The sequence below is a fragment of the Glandiceps talaboti genome, chromosome 8 (assembly GCF_964340395.1).
Source record: "Glandiceps talaboti chromosome 8, keGlaTala1.1, whole genome shotgun sequence".
NCBI classification, from domain to species: Eukaryota; Metazoa; Hemichordata; class Enteropneusta; family Spengelidae; genus Glandiceps; species Glandiceps talaboti.
In genome coordinates this window covers 12,900,312-12,923,786 of record NC_135556.1, presented here as the reverse complement: position 1 = coordinate 12,923,786, position 23,475 = coordinate 12,900,312, and the positions used below count along the sequence as shown (strand labels likewise).

Here is a 23,475-nt window from a genome sequence, read left to right as displayed (position 1 = left end):
CAAGATATTATTACCTGTACAGCTGTCAAAATGTCCATTTTCACCCATTTCTGCAAAACTACACACAAATAAAGATAAAGTTAGATTTCTAGTTAAACATTTATTGTGGTTTACGAGTAATACTGAAGTAAAGCACTTTCTCGCTGTACTACACTCATTTATAGCATTCATTTCAAGTGTAAAAGTAAACTCTTTCAATTGGTTTATTAACAAGCCTAGCAAGTGGCATTTCTAATGTGGTCAATTACCAAATGAAAGAGTATACTTTTACACTTGACATGGATGATATAAACAATTGCGGTACATACAGAAAACACTTTACTTTGATGTTATGGGTTGTATACTGTTATACAGGTCCAGCAATCTTTGACACAATCCAATGTTATATATAAATCCAAACCACTGAACATACTAAATGTATGGTGTTTGAATCATTCATGGAATGGATACATTTTAAAATTACACTCAACAATCATTATTTTTTGAGTAGAGTAGTGATCACACCTCTGACTTCAAGGGCATGAAAGGACCAAATACTGCAATGGGTGACATTAAACTCAGATTAAGGTCCCATCTTAGATTACAAACTTGTTGAATAAATATAGATCAGTCCAACTACACAGACTGTACACTTCTTTTTATTATCCAATTATTTCCTGAAAAAGTTTCTTTGTGCAGGACCAAAGCAAAGAAATAAAAGGTTTTTAAATTCAACCTCATTGTTATCCACTTCATATCACTTTATGCCAAACTCATTCTTATATGACAAATGATAAATTCCAGTTCCAAATTTCAAAAAATAAAAGAATTTCTCTAATTTATTTTTTTACCTCCATCTCCATTGACTGTCTCCACTGTGAAGGGAATCCGTTTAAAGATTTCAGATGGCTCAAGTGTTTCATTCCATAGGTCGTTATGAATCCATAACATACGACTGTTGAATTTATCATCTAAAGGAAACTTAAAGTTACTCTGAGAGAGAACACGTTGTAGATCATCTAAGTCAACATCAGCCATGTAAGACACTTCTTTATTGTTGTCTTTCATTCCACTCAGTCTAAGTAATGCTTCCTGTCCCTTCTTAGCTGCAAAACTGACAAAATAGAAAATACAAATGGAATTGAGTTCAATTTTGTTTCATTCCAATCTATTTGGAAGCACAAATAAAATGCCAGAGAAAGGCTGATAGATCTTATTTTAAAACTACACTAGCAGCAAATGGAACTTTTTTGAAACTACGTTGTTACATGTAAATATGTTTTGATTGCAATATTATACACACTGAACAGTAACAGTATTGTGTAATATCTATTCATATTGATTTTTGGGTCCGTACTACTTAAATCATTGTAAACTGACATTTTTCAAGGTTTAACCCTATCCAACTCTCCTATACTGTTGGCAGTACAATCTAATGTCTATGACGGACGAGTGTTGAGTGACAACTTAAACTGGTATACAAAATATCACCATCAATAATGATGTGAAATTCCACCTGCATTACTAATTCAAAAGTTTTGCATGCTTGTCTTCATATATAGCACAAGAACCAGGAAGATTTCATACCTGTAAAATTCTGTCATAACTTCCTTATAACAGGGTTCGTACACTTAAAGCAAAACAAAATTCCAGGACTTTCCAGGGGTTTTTCATCAGTTTTCCAGGGGTATTCATATTGATTTAGGCCATTTTCCAGGGGTGTCGACACTAAAGTATATTTTTTGAATGACATCTAATTGTCTGATGTGGACGAAAAAAATTAACAACAGTTCCCATAATATGTCACAAAACATTTTAAAGACAATCGACATTATGCAAGATGTTGGTCTCAAAACCACGTTTGCACGCTAAGATTCACGGAGAAACCTCTCTCCTACCCCGTAAGTAGCCGTTTCGTCAAGCTGGTGCATTGATTGTGTAAGATTGAATCGCAGCATACGTCAGTCTAATTCAGACACATCCAGAAAAGTAAATTAAAAACTAAAGTTTGTTCTCGTTATTGTATGGTTTGATGTTACTAGATTTATAAGTCAACTAAAATAATTTTTTTCTTCAAAATTTAGAATAAAAACGTCATTTACGTAACGAAATTTCGAGCTATGAATAACTGAATACATTCATTGCTTGCGTCTCGATGTTTATGTACGGATGCCACGAGTTGCGGAACATCGCGATTTCTCAACTCAACTTGACCATTGACGAATGTTACTGTACCGACAACATAAAACAGTAGTTTATTCTTTTAGAACATGTAACACAAATACCCATTTATCGACGACATAAAAGTCACAACCGTACTTTCAGAACCCGGAAATTCAACTGCACTTCCCTAGGCCGTAGCCCTAGTATCGCCATGTCTAGTCTGAGGCTAGTATGTCGACTCATGCGCCAAACTTGTAATAATTTCTAATCGTGGTTGATGCTTTGATACTCGCTACAATGTTACGATAATCTTGTAATAACAGACCTACTATTACCCCCGGCCGGGACTGTTTCAATATCATGTCCCTGAAATGACGACTGGGAGATGTATGGAGTAGCAATATACGCAAGATCGAAACAAACACTGCGGCGCCCATTCAACTAATCATAGGCACGGTCTGTGGGGCAAAGTGTCTCGTGGAACGATCGTTTGACTGTCTGGGTTCAATCGGTGTGAATTTTGATTCACCACCGTGGCGAAAGACTTTGAAAATATTTTCGCCATTTCACATTTTATATATACGAGATTCAGAATCATATGAATGGGTGGCTCGAGCACAGACATGACGATCATCAATATTAATCGATCGATTGATCATGATCATTTTCCAGGGTTTTCCAGGGGTAGGGCGCATTTTTCCAGGGTTTTCCAGGGCTTTCCAGGGAGGGTTTGAAATTCCAGGGTTTTCCAGGGTTTTCCAGGACCGTGCGAACCCTGTTATAATCAAGTTGTGATGAGAACGGAGGATTGCTGCCCAGACAGTCTAGAATAAATGCTGACATAGATGGTATACGAAGCAACTCACACTTCTTTAGTTCATTGCAGGCTGAGTTGTCTCCATCTGTTAGGTCCTACAAAATATGGTATAATTTTAATATATTAATGAAATGAAAACATAGAATCTCTTCTCAAATAATCCAGACACACACTGTAGATACAGTTGATCTCCAGCAACACATATTAATTTATTTGAAGTAGCGATACCTCTATCCATCAATTTTTAAAGTCAGGGCACAGATGGTTTTGTTTTAAAACAAAGCACGACATTTTTCTTTTAATTTTATAAATACATGTGAGAGCAATTGATTGATCTCCAGCCACAGTTCTCCTGTACACCATAAGATAGAGCGATATCTATAATAAGTAAAACAATTCATGGAAACTTCTTCTTTCAGTCTGATAAGGATATCATGAAATATACTACTTGCAGCAGAAATGCAAATAAATTGTGTGCTTCTGATAACGCCAAATTTCAAAACAGGGTGCCATTGGGTAGGCAGAATTTTTTTTTTTTTTTTTTTTGGGGGGGGGGGTGTTTGGTTCAATGCACCTGTAGAGGTCAACAGAGATTTCTCATCAATGTGTTCACACTTTCCATATGATATGTAGAAGACAGTGTGTGCTACACTGTATTCTGCCATGTTGTTTTGATGTCATCAAATATCACTATTTCTCTCACAAGAAAAAAGTTAGGGTCGGAAGTGATAAACTAGTTTGGGTCATGTTACCAGAACTAAAGAATTAATTTTTTTATATATATATTTGGGGGGGGGGGGGGGGGGGGGGGGGGGGGGGGCTAATACTGAATCTCACCATAAAGTCATCCTGTTGTGATATCTGCAGTGGATAGCCTGGCTCTGTCTCAGACACTTTGATATTGAAATGGTTCACCAGATCAACTCCATGTAGAGTGAACAATGTGAAGGGATTCTTATCAATTTCAGATGTGATCAAGAAATACACAGCTGCCATATGTTTGCAAGGATTACCATAATCTGGACAGCTACACCTGGCTTGCATGTCACTCCATCGATGGGGAAATAAATGCACTTTAGCCTGCAAACAAACATATGTAAAAGGGGAACATCACTCCACATAAAATAAAGGCATTTTCATAAACTTTGGGTCTGGAGAGTCATTGCATGATGTTACTTCACCTACATTATGTGCAATTTCAGAGAAACACCACAATTGAAGATGTCTAAATTGATGATTTTTGTTGTGGGCCACACTGCATCATGGGAGTCAGCAAAAAACATGTGCAACAGATGAACAATAAATATTCATGGGATGTCACTGAAGGTAAATCCAATAAGCACTAAAGAATCAGAATAATTTGCTGACCACAGACGGTGGACAGACATATGCCAACTACAGACTATGTCCATTGGTGGCTTATAATCAATTGTTGGATGATGGTCAGCAATGGGCAGCACCTCAGTTAAGCAGGGGGAACAGGAGTACCTGTCGAAAACATGTGTTTTGATAGTGTCAACCTCAGCATCACTCTTCTTACATAGAGACCTAGTGATTTTTTAGACGAGCACTAGACAAGTTCAAACTGAGACTGCAGTGGTAAGAGGCCTTTTGTAAGAGCCAACTCTTGGTCGATGATAACTAAAGATATATCATTATGGATTTATGTATGAATCATATTGATGGCTGGGTTTTGGTACATTTCTTTATTCATCATAGACACTGCCATTACCTTTTCAAGGAGACCAATAAGTTCATGTGGAAGTTCACCATTGATAATATGGCCATATAACAATGGATTCTGTTCTATCAGAGAGTAAACTGTCTCTTTTTTATCTTGGCTGAAATCTTTAAACAAGACAATCACTTGATATTGCATCTGTCCCTGTACTTTGGCTATAACCTGCAATAAAGTAATACACAAACAATTTGAATCACACAGCCAACAACGCTGCAACTTTAAAGGAAATGCTACTCCAGGAGATAAACATATTTCCATGAACTTTGAGTTCTGGAGAGTAATTACATGATTTCATAATTTTCGCTTGGTTGCCAAGATTCACCAAATTGAATCTCGTTTCACAATAATTGCCCTAGTATTGCCTCATGGGAGTTAGCAGACATGCATGTGTATAAGATGTTATTTTACAATCTAAGCATATCTCTACGCATTGTACATTTTGGTTTCTGTATTATACTTACCTGTGATCCAGTTATTGAGATGTTCAGAACTTTGCCAGTGTTAGCGTAACTTTTCCCTCTCCCCAACCTAGCGTTAGAATCCATTCGCCTGCAACATTAGCATAATGTCATATTCATACCAGATTTAAACTGAATGCCTTCCGTAAGGGTAATATTAAGCTTTTTGTTCCCACTCATAATAATTGCTGGAATGCAACAATCTTTGTTATAGTAGGCTATTAGAAAATCAAATTTAGACAACATTTCCTGACCAGAAATGCTTTTCTTTTTTGTTGCCACGTCTAATTACAAAAATATGCCAATAACTTTTTAAAACTGACAGCTACATCAATAATATTTTCAGGACATATGTACTTAGGTATTGCAAATGTATGTACCAAGTTATAATGAATTTGAAGTGTGCACTCTTGAGATATAGCCTAATTACCGAAAACCATTAATTATGTAAATTGCTCATTAATATTCACAGGATTTTTATCAAAACCTAATCAAGTCTTGCCGTTGCCCTACGGAACACATCTTCAAAATTTTGTTTGAATTGAGCAAGCCATTATGGAGAAAATGATGACACAGACAGAGAGACACACAGACAGACATAGACACACACACAGACTTCCACCCACTAAATACATCTCTTCCTTATGGAAGAAAAAATGAGTGCAAACAAAACAAACAACTATTAATCACATATATGTATATTCAAGGATTCTAAGTGATTTCAGTACTGTTTTCAACAAAACACAGAAAGCCAGCTGAACAAAATTCAAATCAAAGACCTTGGTATGAACAGGATCAGCCTATGCATAGACCTATGCATGTTCACTCTAGGGTCTGTTGTGTACAAAATTAGTCTAGTCTGTATACAGAATCGTTAGATTTAGAGACCACATTGGCATCCAACTAGTACAAAATAGAACTTACCCTAAAGCATCCAAGAAAGCCTTCCCCCATGCTGTTTTGCCATAAGTAGTCTGTACCATTCTCTCAGCTTTAGGTTGTGGCTGAATGAAGAAAGACATATAAGGTGTATATGAGGTACCTATGTGGTGTTTTTCTATTATAGTTTGGGGAACTCTGGCATAAACAGAGTGGGAAAATCTGGTAATTTGAATAGATTCCCATACCTAGTACCATATATACCCTATAGGAAACTGGTAAATTACCTGGGTATATAGGTAGATATTACCAACTTACCTAAGCCATAGATACTGCTAACAGAGAGGGGGAATCAAAGTAAAATAGAGCATGGATAATTGAAAGCATAATACAGAAACATAAAAGATCTTGGAACAGACTTCACTTACTCTACCATAATGAAACTCATCATTACATGATTACAGTACTAAACAGTTTGTCATTGTAAACAGTGGTAGAGAATTTAGTAAATTTCTGAATGATAGGGCCAATCTTATTTGTACAAGACCATAAAAGCTTGGACACCATTCTTCATGTTACCCTAAAATCACATACATACATACATACATACATACATACATACATACATACATACATACATACATACATACATACATACATACATACATACATACATACATACATATACATACATACATACATACATACATACATACATACATACAATGACAACAAACATTGTCATATTCCATTAGACAACATCATAAACTAGTTTTTCACTCTGGACAACGAGTGTGAAGCTACCATCATATTCATATTCATATTCACTTTCAAAAGTTGACCTCTAGCTCAATGTGAATATGATGATAGCTTCACACGTTCATCATCAGATTCGAAGTCTTCCGAATGGATACGAACAAGCGTTCGGGCCGCGGCAAATCACATAAATCCTTCATTGGCAGGTTGAAATCATGTGATTGTAGTTACTTTTCACTTGATTTGCGTGGATTTGCCAGAGTATCCAATTTGCACCATGAATTATTGTTGTCATATAAAAAACTAATTTGGATGTTTAGTATGCCTTTCCCATATCTTTGAAAATGAAATATCAATATTTGAATGTACAAAAAACCTGTGTGAGTAATGTAATAAAATACGGCTTGGCTGGGTGTGTTTTGATTTCCCGAAGTGTCGCTATCTTTGAAACCCTACTTAACACTTACACTGGTGAAATTTACACAAAATAGTGTTGTCAAGACCACAATTATCACAATGTATGTAGTTCCCTTGATCGGGGAGGGTCAACGCAATCGATTGTAAAAATTATGGTCCATGACAACAATAATTCATGGTGCAAATTGGATACTCTGGCAAAAATGAGAAGAAAGCATGCAAATCCACGCAAATCAAGTGAAAAGTAACTACAATCACATGATTTCAACCTGCCAATGAAGGATTTATGTGATTTGCCGAACGCTTGTTCGTACCCGTTCGGAAGACTTCGAATCTGATGATGAACGTGTGAAGCTATCATCATATTCACATTGAGCTAGAGGTCAACTTTTGAAAGTGAATATGAATATGAATATGATGGTAGCTTCACACTCGTCTCTGGACATTATTACACTGCATTTATATGACCTAAAGACATGAAAGATGCCTATCTAATCAAACTGTGCAATTTAACTTTTTATGGCAACTTGGCAAATACAACTATCTTGCAATCATCAAGGCTGCTAAGAAAGTTATAGCATGGAAGTATAACCCACGTGGTTATAGTAACCAACTCATGTAAAAATGACACATGCATGATGTAGTGACAGACAGTGGCCAGATGTTTTTTGGACATGCATGTTTGAGATGTAAACATTCATCCACACAGTACTGAATACTTCTATTGTTTAAGTGCTTTAAATCAACACAGGTTATGCACTTCCTGCCCCATGAATTTCCTGTCTCCCCCTAAAAAAAAACCTGTTGAAACAGCTATTTACACTGTAGTAGATCTTGTTTTGCCGCCAACTCGTGGGCCCCTACATACTACTAAATGCCCTCTTCACTTCACACCATGTCCACAAAACAGTGCCATGTTTGCTTCATTCAGATACAACAGAAAGGCAAGTTTCGTTACTACATGCTGAGTCTTTTTAAAATTGCAATGAAAATGTTACTACGCTCACTCGACCTTATTCTGCAGTATTGGGCATAGCAAGATCAACATCACCACACAGACTCACAGTTGCACTAACTAGGTAACATACTTTTGAGCAGTGATCGCGGTAAATATTTTTTTCCAAATACTATCAAATCCCAATTATTAACAAAGTGAAATACTATACCTGCGCACAACTGCAGCTTTCACCAAAAAATGTGAAAAAGTAACTTTATGTTCGTATTTACAGCTCCGGGGCTCCGCACGTGTTCCTCTCCGTTCGAATTATCCCCCGCGAAATGTCATGATGAGACAACATCCGGATTCCCCCAGCATGCCTTGCGATTCATTGACATCACGAACACTCAAAATGGCCGATGAGTAATGTCAACCTTCGACAATCAGTAGTCTATTTATTGCCATTTTACTTCCCCAGGAGCTACTTTGACGATTTACTCTGTTTCTTTGATAGAAGGACATACCCTCCAATTATCAAAGAGTCAGTTTCCCTCGGAAGGAATATATAATCGCGTACAGTTTTATGGTTATCAGCGAGACGAAGTGAAGTCGGAAGCGCAGCTGAGTTGTCGAGTCGTCATCATTCATTAGACATTAGCCATACATCGGGAGAAATTTTTGGATGGTGTTGAATTGCTCGTGAACATCAATAAAAATGAGTAGTGGAAATGAACAAATGTATACTGTGTCTCTCTCAGACGAGGCTGATCAAGGTGAGTCAATTATTTGTTATCAAGGTCATTTGACAGACTCCTGAATCATTCATCCGACTTCTGTTGACTGTTCAGTCTGTTGACTATATCAATTTGATTATATGAGCAAAGCCTACAATTAAACCGCCCTATCGTCAGGTCTCAGAATATTGTCTGGGAGGTTTGTGTGATTTCACGGGGTTCATATTTGTGTAAGACATTATTTTAGTAAAACTCATCATTCCTGCCATGGACTTGAATAAATCTGTATGGAATTTTTTTTAAAAATTGTATAGTATCTCATTTTCACTATGCATTTTTTAAAATAAAAATCCTTACACATTGATTCAAGTATATGTGGCTGTAGTAACACATCCATGGTTCTGCTGAGCTGTTTTGGTAACCTAATGTCTGTCTGTGAGACTGTGTGTACAGTGTACAACTGTCAAAACTCAAATATGCAAATCATCAATAATTTGTATATTTGAATTGATATCAGTTTATCATTTAGATAATCTAATACAGCACGAATATAGACAACTTACTAAATACAACAAACGCAAATTGTAAACGCAGAATTTCTTCCCCTATTTTTCTTTGAGAAGTGGATATTTGAAGTGACTGTTTTAATTATTATGTTTTGCATCACATGATGTGAAATCAATAAGCTACAGGTAATTTGTATTTAATTTGTAACCTCCCTTTGATTATGTCAGTTAACTTGACATTTCATAAACACTTCAACATTTTCCTAACATAACAGAGCAAAACGATTAATTTTATCAAATTTGTAATGTCTGTGCCATTATTGTATCACCCAGACATGGAAGCAGTATCTTTTTTCCTTTATTAAGTTAAAATGAAAGTGTTTGAATTGAATTTGTGGCAGTTAAAAAAAGACAGTAACAATGAATTAAGTCTTTGTACAAGTGCAGTGTGGAAAAGTGCTATAACATCATCACTATGTCATTTATTGTAAGTATCCTGAATAAAGCAATACAGGAATTTCCCAGACATATGTAGGAACATAGACCCGAGTGGAGTGTCTGTGGCAGGAATAGAGATTTTCACCTTAAAAGAACAATGGATATTCTGCTTTTGTGATGTAAATTTTAAATGTAAATCTGAATACTCTCATTTCCTTGGGAGTGTATAATTACTGTGTGGGGACTTGTCAATCTATATAAAGACAACAAGAGAGTTGTTCATGAGAATACTGAAATACATTGATTTACCTAGAGCCGTTAATATTATCCAGAGTTTAACATTAGTAATAGTGGTGGTCATATGTTAAAAAAGCACCAAATTTCTGTTTTCAGTGATCCATTTGGACCACTAATTTTTTGGGGGAAAATAAAGCACTTGTTCCAAAAAGTCTGTAAATCGATGTCAGATGAAGGGAGAATATCATATTCTTATGGAAACAAAAAACTGTTGGCTTACACAAACAACTGACTGAAAAAAGTTAATTTTGAACCCTGCTACTACCATATGAAACACTGTTCTTGCTCTCATGCTTGTCTTGATAAGGCCTAAAAAAAATTGTTTGGTTCCGGTTACCTGACCTCCACCTAGTTATTTATTGCCGACCCTAGACTTTTTTGTACATATTCAAGAGAAAACAAATAAAATTGTGCAAATTATGAATTCTAGCGAGAAATAGTGGATGTGGAAACTGACATCAACTTAAACAGACGATATAAAACTGTTCTTCCAATCTGTAATGGCTGTAATCTGATGGGAAGAAATAAATAACACAGATACTATATACATCATGTATAGAAAACATAACGACCTGAACTAGACACTCACACATGAAAAAAAAAATTAAAAATAAAATTAAAAATCTACCTACCCCACCTATTCTAAATTTGAGCGTAATCAAAACCACACAATTTTTTTAAAGGCCTAATATAAAGTGCTAGAAAGCCAGAATAGATTAGATTACATGTATATGCATGAATTCTGTATTCATATGGTGATAGTGTCATACACCAGTTACTTCCTTATCATAGACGTGTGTGCATAATTTATAGAAACCATCTGGTCATGAGGAATACATATATGTTATTGTGATGCATTGACAATGTATGTTCAAGGTTTGGAAATTAGGGCATCAAAGTACACTGTATGTTTTTTTTTTTGTTTTTTTTTTTACATCAGAAGGTAACACTACATCAAAGTACAGTTATATTTTATAAACAAAATACCAACATCATGAACCTATAGGGAAGATGTTGGAAACTGCATAGGATTGGCCAACAATCACGAGTTCATGGGAAAGGGGGGGGGGGGGGGGAATCTCCAGACATGCATACTGCAGTACTAGTAATATTGACAGAGAATTAATCTGCTGTTTTATATTTCCCTTCATAGAATTGCTACATGTGTATACATTTGTACATCTTTTGAATCAGTAGTATTTTTAATTGGAGTCTGGAGAGCTGTCAAGTTGTGTTTTTCCAAGGTTTATTGTCGTGGCACTCCAGATTGATTATCACCCCACAGTTCTGTTCAGTTTCCAACATGGCAATAATTATTTCTTCCCTAAACCATAGACAGTGAAGAAGACATATAATTTATCACCCAATCCAGGGAATGTGATTTGTACTACTTATCCATATTTATGTACATTTGCAATGAATGTGTACAAGAATGGCTATCAATAAATATCAGCTGTTTTTGCCCTCATTTATTGTAAGCATTTATCACATCAAAGTAACACTGTTTATATTTTTATCTTTACATCAGAGGGTAACAACACCATGAGGCAGAGTTCCAGCATGGGTAGTAGTCAGTTTGCCAGTACACCTAGTAGTACATGTAGTGATGATAAACTAACAGATGATGAAGCAGAGGAGAAGGCAAGACTCATCTGTCAAGTGTTGGAGCTACAAAACACTCTGGATGGTAAATCAACACCAGAATTTTTGAAATTTAGAGACATAATAACAGTAAAAAAGAGAAGGTCTTATAAGTTTGTACCCACAAATTAATATTGTGCTCTAATGTTATTCAGAAATGTTGTGAAATGGATCGGGATCAATATATTGTTTTCATGGGGATGTCAACTTTGAAAGAAAAGGGTGTATACACACTTAGACTGTATCAGATTATGATTGAGAATGTCTATATGGCAAATTGTGTTTGTACAGTAGGCACATGACTGTGCATAAAATATTAGAAATATTAATCATAAATGAAAGCACTGTACACTGCATGTGTTTGGAAATCAGACTGCGAGTCAAGTGAAAATAAAAGATCAATTCTCATGGTGTGATACAATTTTTCGGGGGGGGGGGGGGATTATTACTATGCAAAATTAACCATAGCTTTCTAATCATAGTTTGTTTCCAACTACATGTATATGTTTATTGAACAATTTACTCTTCTGATTTTCACCAAAATGATTAAATCAATTTTTCCAAGATATAAATTATCACCAAAACAGTTTTTCCTGTCTATATATGTAATACTAATGTATACAATTTGAACTCATGACTGCATGAAGAGAACAAATCTGTAGAACTATACTAAATTTTGATTATCATAACTTGATTAATAGATTTTTCATTCCCCAAAAAACTTATTAAGTAATGTGTGTGAAATTGTCTTGCTGACTCCTGATTGGCTGATTACCCCCATTTGCATATGTCGGTCCCACTGCGTACACCTGGTACAAACATATTTATACAGTGTGTATTAAACAGTGAAAGAAATTTTCAATCATTACTAAATCCAATATTTCATTTGTTGTTTCTAGATTTATCTGCCCGTGTTGATGCAGTCAAAGAAGAAAATCTCAAACTGAAATCTGAGAACCAGGTGCTTGGACAGTACATAGAGAATCTGATGTCAGCATCAAGTGTGTTCCAAACTACATCACCTAAGAGCAAGAAAAAATAGGTAAGAAAAACAGTTCCAAATCTACTTGCCCTATTAAACACAGTCATTTTGGAACTAGCCAAGAGTCAAGTTGTGTGGGGACTTTGACTATCGTCTCCCCACATGCCTAGCATTTTTCTAATGGTTGTGTAGTCAAATGTAAAAATAGACACAGTGATAATCATGATATGGCTGCTGCAATCTCCTTGTTAGTTCTAATCACATGGTGACGCCATGGACGTTATCCCACAGCAGGCAAATATGAAAACCCAATAAGAATTTGCACCGACTTTCTGACCGAAAACCATTAGGGTAATGCTACGTGTGAGGGAAGATGATTGCCAAAATTCCCACACAACTTGGCTTTTTGGGAGCAGTAAACTAGAAACTTTTGGTGTATTTCAGTCAGTCCTTCTACTACAGACCTTATTCGTGCAATGACATTAATTATTCATCATTTAATTTAATGTCTCCAAAACCCTAATACTCACCCTGTCTTCAAAGATATTAGAAAAAATAGATGAATTTGTAATATTTGAAAAATGAGACTGTTATAACTCCTGTGTGTATACGATATATTAGTGTTCCATTGTGATTGTTGTCCACAGAGAATATGTTTGGGGAAATTATAATAACAAAAAAATAAAGAGTTTTGTAAATTGTATTGATTACAAATATTCATAATGGTGAACCCAGTAGCCTATAGTGACCTTGCATAACTGTGACTGTGTATCGTAATATCAGCAATTGTGATCGTCAAGTATCAATAAATTTGTCAGTGAATTATGTTGCACGTCTATCCAGAAATCTTTAAAAACAACTTATTATGGACTGATGAGACAAAATCGTATATAAAAAGTAAAATTCATCATCTCAGAGTACTTTTATTTCTATTTAATATTTCAAGCTGTCTGGTTTTGGCAGCATATTTTTAAAAAGAGCTATCGTTGTAATGATAAATGATAGCTTGTCAAAGTTATGCCTCGTGAGTACAGATATGTGAAAACCAAAACTGTACTAATTAAATTTGAAATATTTTGCTCTCTTTGCAGACTAGTGGAGACAAGATAAGGACGAAATGAACGGTCATCAGCCATCTTGAAGTCTCTCGTGAGTCGTCAGAGTAGAAAGCGTAAAGAAGTCTGACAGCTTTAATGAAATACTTGTTAAATCTAGCACCTCATCTCAAAGCACTTACTTCATTGGACATTCTTTTTTTCAATCACTACATGTGGTAAATTGTGCTTCCATTTTGTTTCTCGGCTTTTTTTTAACAAGGCTACTTGACTATGTGCAATATTTTTGTCAGATATGAAACATGTATGTAAACTTATTGTATATCTTTGTAATGTGACTTCAATTACATGAAGTTATGCTGTGTAATAATAAGTACTTAGTATATAACTAAACCTTGTTGTAGTTAGTTTAGGAGTCCAAGATAGTTAATCGTAGAAATGTTTCTGGATATTGCTGCTGCTTTTCACAAATGTACACTGTAATCATGTTCTGAAATTATCTGAGTAGTGGACACTGTTTATTGTACAAGTACACTCACACAGTTACCGTTGTCAATTACTGTATTGTGATTTGAACACTTTGAATGCTGTAGAGCAGCCAGCACACTTGTATAGTGTTGCAACACACACTTGTACCAGTGTTTTTTTGGCAAAGAATTGGCAACTTCTGTGTAGGGTATCAGGAAAAATTCTGTACCTTGCTGCTATTAAAGTGGCAGCATACGTTGGGTTAGGAATGCTGGTTAATCACCTGGGGAACTGTTAGCAGTGCCGGTAACAAAACACAGTGTACTATTCAAGTTGTCTAGCAAGCACACCTAACCGAAACAATCTGATGTTGTCCTGTAGGCAATACTTTCATTATTATGGCGTACATTTGTACACATACAGGTTCACTTGCATGTACAACATCTATAGTGTCCAACTTTGCTGATGCACATACTTGTTCAATCGTGCATATCACTCAAATTGGCTGTTGCACTAACTTATGGAATGTTGTGTACCCAAATTTGGGTGCACAGTTGATGGTATCTCATCTTGCTAGTCAACACTAGTCATGTTACACTTTTGCTCACTCTCAAATAAAAATTGAAACGATACTTCTTGTTACACGTTGACTAGACTACATACATTCTGTGATTCCAATATGTATGAACAGTGCAGAGGTTTCTGGTATAGTATTAGTTTGGTTAAGACATGCAAAATTGTAACACTGAGATGTTAGACTTTGTTGTTTTGACAATTTGTGTTTATTGATGTATTTGAACACTTTGATGTTGTACCTTAAATTCTGCACTTGCACCATGTTAGTATTCAGTAAAATTGTTCAACAATACGATTTATGTCATATATACCGTACTCATTGTTTTTGCTAAGGGGAAGGAAACCCAGAAACAGAGGGGGAAAATCAGTTTAAACTGACGTAGTTCATCTTCCCTTGTACCACGATTCTGTTTGGGAACCCCCGATGAAGTGGCTGGTAAACTCAGGTAGATCTTACCCTCTCACCACACCCTTAGTAAAAATACTTACACTGTAAATGTACGCCATTGTGTGAGTTACAATCTTAGCAACTTTTATAAGTAGATTATTAGTATATAAATGTTTTAAGGGATCAACAGATTAGTCGTGTTTTAGAGATATCAAAAGTGGTAGATTAACCATAGAAGCTGTCTATGGATTAACACACTGTTAAGGCTACTTTTATCGAGACATTGAATGTTGAGATCTGTGGTTTCAACTGTCGACCAAAATATCAGCAGGGGCAACCAATTTGTTCACGCGCATAATATGAACACATAATAATGAATACAACTCTACAGTATTTTGGTAGTCATGGTAACATCTATCTGTACTATGTAGTAGCACTCTATTAGTATGTAAATGAGATGCAAATTAATATATAGTTGTATGTGATCTAAATTACTAGGTTTCAGTCTCTTGTGAACTTTTTTTGCCAATTTACCAACATTCGCACTGATGCATTTCTAACGTAAATTATATTAATTTTTGTCCAAAAAGATGATAAACTACAATAAAGGAACCGATTAATTTGATATGTTGCATTCCATATTTTTTTTTATTTTTTATTTTCTAATGTACAATTAAGGAGTTTCAAGTACATTAATTTTCAGCAGTACCTTTCATTTTACTTAGTGTAGATTCTTAGAACATAAGAAGCATGAATTGCAGTCAGCAAAATGAGTCCAATTGCCTTGCTAGTAAATGGGTATACATGATGAATGACTTAGTTATGTTCTGAAAAAGAACCAGTTTACCAGAGTCTATGTACATCAATTGCATACAATGTATTATGTAGGTTAGATATGGTAACTATTCTGTGATAGACCATTCTAGAATTCCCCTTCACTGAAATATTAGCAGAGCAGTTACATTTTGTTAAATTTCTGTTAATTTTAAGGAGTACAATCTTGCATACAAAATACCATGCAATCATTTCTAATGCTCAGAATACAGCATGCTACAGGTCTGATGTGTGGCCATGTCTGATATTTCTGTAACCCAATTGTATAAGATGACGTTATCAACAACTGTATTGGCACACGTTTCTTGTTGCCTTGGATGTCCTGTTGGTGACCGTGTGTATGTAGGATTTGAAATATCCATGTATCCATCTGACATCTGGACAACCATAGTGTGTAAGGTACACCGTGACGGGGCGCCCTCACACATCGGTTGGCAAGAGGAGGCCGATGAGGGCGGAACAACATGACATATCTTACTGTCTATGACTACCACAATTCCTTGAATATAATGAATTGTTCATTCTGATTATATCTTATCACCAGAGATGACTAACAGGACAGTGACATTAAATATGAATCTGATGCTTGGCAACTGTTGCTATAGCTACATTACCACATACTTCATCGGTTACTATAGTGACCACATGCTTGGCAACTGTTGCTATAGTTACCACATGCTTCATCTTATACCCACTGTCTGATATTATGTATGACATGTACTTCATTTTTAGTAAGTTATATAAAAAAGACATCGCAATGCTAAAACAGATTTTTATAAACCTTTATTTATTATGTACACATTATGCAACAAATAAATCATCTTGTGTCCCACTAACTTGTTGTAGTTGTATTTTCTTTCTGTGAATTAACCCATGTTAATTACCAATTTCTGATCAAAATGTTGGAATTAAGCATTATCCCAAAATTTAACACTTGCATTCTTCCCCCTTCATGGCCCCACCCGTTGGAGATCGTCACAGACAAATAAAATTATGATTTGTTCACATAAATAATTCCATTCAAACATTGATATCCTTTGAGACCTTTGCTACAGTACAGAACTAAGATACCATTTTGATCCATGAACATAAAGCCCAAGCACATATCTTCTATAAAGTCTTGAAATTAAGTATTTTGATTTATCCTGCTTTTGCATGCTTCTACCGGAATATACAATTTAAAAAAAGAAGAAGATTGTAGCCCTATCTGCTAGCTCTGGTTTCTCATAAACAGTCACAAACATACTACGGTTATTTGTACAAAATACGTTGCCAGCATTTTCTTCAAATCTTGATACTTGTGTATACTGTATGCCAAGAAACATGCATCTGGCTGTGATGACATGAAATGTCGCCTCCACTAGGAACAGCCTCTGAGTGCAACATTCAGTACTTCACTTCAGTTCAACTTGGCGAGTAAAAAATCCTGGTACTGGTATTATTATTATTATTACAGCTGGCTGCCATCTCCCACATATGCTGGTAAGTGTTACATGCAATATATACATTTGTAGGAACAGAAAACAGAGAGTACAGATACTGTAGTGTGAGCTGTCCATTTTCTACAGAACCCTGTATGCATAGAAGTCCATTAGTCCTTTGCTCCAATTCCAACTCATTATCAGAGATACGATATAGATGATTATACACGCTATCATTGCTGGGTATAGTAATACAACTGTTTTCTTCAAGAAAGGTAATGCTGAGGAAAAACAGAAACATGGATTTACTATTATAAAAGAGATTCGATCAGCATTCTGTGATTTAGAATAAAGAGGTTTAGATGCACATATTTATGCGTGTTCTATTCACTTAGCATCAGTTACACGATTTGAATGCAATGTATGTCTTGTGTAGTAGATATTGCTATGTCAAAAGGGTGGTCTATAAGTAACTGTAAATGTAACTTAAGTTTTTGTCATTTTCTTCTATTACATGTCATCATCTTGATATTAAACATGAAAACACCCCTACATAATGGAACATCCCATGGACTTTAGCCTTATAGACTTCCATTGTAAAAGATGACCTCTTTTGACAGAAAATCACTCTTTTGGATGTAATTTGAAAACCATTGATCGGATCGCTTTTTATGGGTTGTACATACTTACATACACACAGACCAAACTTGATGCCTATAGCATGATGAACCTCAGCTCAGTTGTGCTAAAAATTACCTACAATTTGTCACTTCAGTAAACAGAAAAATATATAAAATCCAACTTGGTTATCATACTCACCACTGTAGCCAAGGAATGTGATGTAAATGTAGTAACTAACAGCAATGAGCCAAAGACTGTTACCAAGGAAATAGGAAACAAACCAATCATGGGCAATGACAGCTGTGAGATATGAATACAAATAATCTATGTCAACAAGATTGATTACTGTGTTGAATAACTTACATAGCATTGGCGGGTTAATTATGGTACAACAATTGTGGCCTGGGGGAGTTATATTTGAAAATGTACTATGGATGTCACTGATAACACTTTTGCCTTATCTTTTGTTTTGAATAAATGACATATAACGTAACATATTTTTCTGAACCCAATCAAATTTAGAAATTAAGAAACAGTTGCTACATTCAACTCCTACTGTGTGGCTGAATGTTGATTTTTTTCTTTTAGTTTCTGGCTGAAATGTAGACTTTTGACCCCAAATCTTTGAAATGTTGTAGTATTTTTGCTTGTAATTTGAATCTACCAGGGTACACTATTGGTAGTAGGCATTACCTTGCCAGGTACACCCCCCCCCCCCCCCCACCTGGAGAGATGTAAACAACATTAGTGTATGCACATACACTATTTATATCAAATGGCTGGACTCAACTTGTTCAAGCTATTTCTTAGTCTAAGTCTTTTTCTGCTGGGTTATTGTACTTGCTTTTCTTTCTTCTTCTTTTTAAAAAAAGGGAACAAAATGTCCTACATTCAGCCATCAATTCATGTTACACTGTACACTAAACATCTAAAAATTGCTGAATCACTTACGTTTCAGGAAGAAAAGTTGTAAGAAATGCAGTATCATAAGCAGTGGAAAGAATGCATTGAGATGAACATCAAAAGCATAACCCCATTCCACGTCCTGTGGGGAAGCACTGCTTGGACTCCTCAGATACTTGTTAGTTACAAACCTATAGTGTAAACAAAACATACAAAATCCCTTCAGAAATTAACATCACAATGTAACCAACCACCAGTATGGAAGGATTTTGGAGATTTAGGTTTCATCAAAGCTGTTCAATCGGCCTTTGCAAAATTTGCCATGGTGGCACTCGACTTCCTGTCTGTGTGTACCTTGGGGGGTATACATGGTATAGGTTACTTGGTTAATCATAGAGCACTGCTGCTTTCCTCGATGTCTGAACAATATGAAAAACATCCCTGATTTACACTTCTACAGAATACCAAGGTTAAGAAATGATACTATGAGGCAATGATACCCCAAATTTTAGCGAGGGCGCTGTATTCTCAATTTCCTGTTTGCAGTCTAGAATGGCCTATTCTCATGATTACCTGGAATATAATTTTACCACCTAGGTGACAACAATCACTGAATTAAAACTAGCTTGGGGAAAAGTCTTCTTTATATCACATTATCAAACTGATATAAATTCTCATACAGATATGTATCGCTACAGCACACAGCAGGATACAACTTATGCATTACAGGAGATTTCTTCTTAGCTTGCAAATGCTACTAAGCAATGTATCAAGATCAGAGAGACCAATGACCAGTTTTCATATTGTTGAGATTGACACAATAAAGATAACACACGAATATCCTTTACACAGTGTCTGCTCTGTATTTTGTTAAATAATAACAAAAAACACAATACAAACATAACAAAATGCAAAGCAGACACTGTATGTCATGTTTGTATGTTATCTTTACTATGTCTATCCAGGAGGGTCTATGTCTACCTCAACATGAAACCTTGTGATCAGTCTCACTGATCGTGATACATTGTTTAACAACATTTGCAAGCTAAACAGAAGTCTTCAGTAATACACATACTGAACACATAATACTCAAGTCTGCACTGTTTGACAGATGGCTTGAATAAATATTTGCATCCTTCTGTGACAAGTGGATCTGAATACATGAAACTTACCAAAGAGCACTGGCAACAATGAGACTAACTCTAATGGATGGCAGGAGAGTGTGAATACATGAAACTTACCAAAGAGCACTGGCCACAAAGAGACCAACTCCAATACAGTCAACAAATATCACCCATAGCAAGAACTTGAAAAATGCCAACACATGAAGTTTCAGGACAATAGCAAAACCAATTGATGACACTAAAAAAAAGAAGAATGTGTAATTTTTATTTATTTTTTACAAAAGTACTTTCATGCAATAATCAATATCTATAATGCAAGAAAGAATGTTCATAGTCAGAAAATTTCGATTCACAAAGTCAACACAGTTCTGACGGCATATCCAAAATTTCTGCTGCTGTTGAGAAAATTTGTGATTCTCTTCCAACTGTATTATGAATTACACACAGAAACAAGTTCACTATATTCATTTGTTTTCAATGGAATGATGAACAGATTTCTCTTCAGGATTTACCATTGACTACTTCCACATTTGAATGTCATGAACTTCTGACTATTAGTTTTTAAAACTTGAAATACTTGTAAAAAATATCATACTTTGAAATGTTACAAGCAATGGTCATGTTTTAACCTGTTACAGTAACAATAACACGAAACAACAAAAAATTTTGTTTCCTTGCTGTGGAATAGTATTTTTTAGTGGTAGTTCCAAACTCACAGCATAAATAATTTACAGTATATTTCGGCTAAAATCACTCAGCCTTCATCAGCTGTTACTGTAAATTAGTTCAGAACTCCATGTACTACTACACAACAGGAAAGTTTGCTTACCACAAAGACAGACACTAAGCAGAACAAGAAAAGCTGGATCATCACGGGCCCACTGATCTTTTGTTTCTGAAAATATATAAGACTTTGCCATAAGTCAAACTGATTTGATGGGATCTTAGAAATGACCTTTCCAAATGTCTAAGTACTATGTTGATTATCAAATCTTTTTTCCACAAAATGACATAGTCACATATCAGTGTAAGTTTAGCTTTTCTTCCTTGAATGTACACATAATCAATGTGCTTTCATTGGAGGAACAACAACAGTATTTTTTCAATAAATAGAACAAGATACTTTGACGTCTTTTCTTTTGTCGGGTATACTCTTTTGAGTTGGAATAGGAACGACATGTAAAACCAGCAGTCAAAGACTGAACTACCCTATTGTTGTATAGAATGCACAAACACATAACTTGCTGCTAGATAGACTGCAAGATATGATGGTTGTTCTACACTCATCTGCCTTGAAAAGGGTAGACTGATGAGGGCGCCCTGACAAAGTATTTTACGTTACAGACTACAGAAATGATAAAATTGTCCTGATATTCCTACAATGACAATTTGACATTACATTCATAATAAATAGTAAGCTGTAAGATACGTCATGTCTTTGCATCCTCACCGGCCTCTTCTGGGAGGATACCCTGCCCAAAATGAACCACTGTTTTCAATGCCCACGCTACACGACCGGTCGTACGACCAAATTTAGGTCGTGGATAATAGTAGCATATACTAATACTAGTAATAGGGGCTACAGTAAGAAATACCCGGATGTTCGAATGATCTTCGTCATAGGTTGCTAATATTAAATCATCTTCTTTACTCATATTACTTTTCATGAGTTATTGAAAACAGTGGTTCATTTTGGGCTGCATATGTCTTGGAGGGGTTGACCGATGTGTGAGGGTGCCCCGTCAGCACACCTTACAGACTAAATGAACAGAGTCTAAGATGGCAGTACTGTACTTACGTTTTCTGTATTGGAAATTTCTGTACCTGTAAAAGGCATAAAGAATACAAATTAACATATCATCTGACAAACAGGAATTAAGAATAAGTGTGGTAATAAGTTTCACACAATAATCTACTGGTAAGCAAACCCCAACTACATGTATGTAACTCTTCACTCAAATCTTGTAGTGTTTGACAATGGTAATTTGACTGCAATTCACAGCTTACTTATAAACAAAAGATATGGAAAACTGTCAAATTAATTCAATACACTGCAGAGATTTTCAAATGGAAAAAAAAAAGATCAAGATACTTGAATGACATCAACACTGGTATGTATGCGACAACCAGTATTGGTGCTTGTACGTCTACAATACAGATTTGTGCCTCAGTAGTACTGGTAAGAGTGACCCTATTTTTTTCTTCTGTTTCTCATTACCCGACCGACCCAAATTATCAGCTCCGACATCATAACAAAAGAATATTTTTATTTGCACCCAATCAAAATATTTTGTGGAAGAGCACCCTCTCTGGCAAAAATAAGCAAGTGTCTAGACTGCCACTTGCTCGTCCCAAAGTTTTTTGTACTTTTCTCTCTCCATTTTTTCAAAGCTTCAACAAACTACAGTCTAGCATTATTATGTTGCAAAGACTTACACTTTTTGAGGTGAAATAAATAAATACAACATCTGCCAGAGAGCAAATTCAAAATCCATTTGTTGAAACTTGAATATTCTTCTCAGGTACTTGTGTCGCTTGGCACCTGCCGTGTGTCTGGCCTGGAGTCGTGGATTATTCAGTCCAGTTGGACTAGGTGGAGGGGATGTCTCCACTTTGTGGAGCAAAACTGAACTTGTCAACATTTCTGTAATAATAACAATTAGTATCAACATAAATATATTTCATGTACCATGGAAAATTCTTATCATCTCCATAATAACATTTGATGAAGTAGTCTCACAAACTGTAGCTTGATTTTATTATTTACATGACAATTTTCATGATCTCAGAAGGACGATGCAGTCTGATGTACACAGTATTATTACGCAGTTTGTTATTTTTTTTATGACGCAGCCAGTGAATATATGAATTATCAATACAATGTAATGATAATTGATATTTACTATTTAGGCAGCAAATTTAATATTAATTTTGTTAGTGGAATATATGTGCATTACTTCAGAGATAACACACTTGAAAACTGTTTATGATATATACTTCATACATTTTTCAAACCCTGAAATAATTGTTGCACAGTTTTTTTTGTAAATATTACTATTCCTGCATGACTCATTTTCTATATGGATAAATCTCTGAATCAGTGAATACTAACATGACTAACCCTGGGTGCAGTGCCCAACGTTTACACACCTCTCTTACAGACACACTCACCTGTTGTTTGTCAGCTTCTGAACAGACTGTGTTCTGTTGAAAGCACAAATATCGTTTCTTATCCTTGCAGTCGTATTAATTCTCCGTTATCCTTAATTCATTCGATTTACTATTAAAAATGTGTTTCACGATCCCAACACAGCTCAGTGTTGACGTGTTGAGCCAACAA

At 35.5% G+C, this 23,475-nt stretch overlaps 3 protein-coding genes across 3 annotated transcripts; 1 reads left to right on the top strand and 2 right to left on the bottom strand.

Moving 5' to 3' along the window:
- Nucleotides 1-3,524: 3,524 nt before the first annotated feature.
- LOC144439208 (uncharacterized protein Rv2102-like) lies at nt 3,525-6,180 on the bottom strand. The gene is made up of 5 exons (XM_078128480.1): nt 6,083-6,180; nt 5,162-5,249; nt 4,692-4,862; nt 3,797-4,039; nt 3,525-3,533 (listed from the first exon to the last, which is right to left on the bottom strand). Exons 1-5 carry the CDS (start codon nt 6,178-6,180, stop codon nt 3,525-3,527), a joined length of 609 nt encoding a protein of 202 aa, XP_077984606.1.
- Nucleotides 6,181-8,551: 2,371 nt separating this feature from the next.
- Nucleotides 8,552-16,893, top strand: LOC144438449 (short coiled-coil protein B-like). Its single transcript, XM_078127475.1, has 4 exons — nt 8,552-8,920; nt 11,651-11,809; nt 12,663-12,805; nt 13,837-16,893. The coding sequence occupies exons 1-3, from the start codon at nt 8,863-8,865 to the stop codon at nt 12,803-12,805; spliced, it is 360 nt and encodes a 119-aa protein (XP_077983601.1). The 5' UTR covers nt 8,552-8,862; the 3' UTR covers nt 13,837-16,893.
- LOC144438448 (protein unc-50 homolog A-like) lies at nt 16,870-23,462 on the bottom strand. The gene is made up of 8 exons (XM_078127474.1): nt 23,307-23,462; nt 22,572-22,779; nt 21,934-21,959; nt 20,965-21,030; nt 20,253-20,373; nt 19,060-19,202; nt 18,307-18,408; nt 16,870-17,768 (listed from the first exon to the last, which is right to left on the bottom strand). The coding sequence occupies exons 2-8, from the start codon at nt 22,775-22,777 to the stop codon at nt 17,629-17,631; spliced, it is 804 nt and encodes a 267-aa protein (XP_077983600.1). The 5' UTR covers nt 22,778-22,779; nt 23,307-23,462; the 3' UTR covers nt 16,870-17,628.
- Nucleotides 23,463-23,475: the final 13 nt, after the last annotated feature.

Bases quoted from the DNA above. Each gene is read 5' to 3' on its own strand.
- LOC144438449 (XM_078127475.1), top strand. From the start codon at position 8,863: ATGAGTAGTGGAAATGAACAAATGTATACTGTGTCTCTCTCAGACGAG. The intron at 8,921-11,650 runs GTGAGTCAATTA...TCTTTACATCAG, and splicing joins CTCAGACGAGGCTGATCAAG to AGGGTAACAACACCATGAGG. The intron at 11,810-12,662 runs GTAAATCAACAC...TGTTGTTTCTAG, and splicing joins GCTACAAAACACTCTGGATG to ATTTATCTGCCCGTGTTGAT.
- LOC144438448 (XM_078127474.1), bottom strand. From the start codon at position 22,777: ATGTTGACAAGTTCAGTTTTGCTCCACAAAGTGGAGACATCCCCTCCA. The intron at 21,960-22,571 runs GTAAGTCTTTGC...TGCCTTTTACAG, and splicing joins TTTATTTCACCTCAAAAAGT to GTACAGAAATTTCCAATACA. The intron at 21,031-21,933 runs GTAAGTACAGTA...ATATATTTTCAG, and splicing joins AAATTTCCAATACAGAAAAC to AAACAAAAGATCAGTGGGCC.
- LOC144439208 (XM_078128480.1), bottom strand. From the start codon at position 6,180: ATGTCTTTCTTCATTCAGCCACAACCTAAAGCTGAGAGAATGGTACAG. The intron at 5,250-6,082 runs GTAAGTTCTATT...CTAATGTTGCAG, and splicing joins GCTTTCTTGGATGCTTTAGG to GCGAATGGATTCTAACGCTA. The intron at 4,863-5,161 runs GTAAGTATAATA...ACTTTATTGCAG, and splicing joins TCTCAATAACTGGATCACAG to GTTATAGCCAAAGTACAGGG.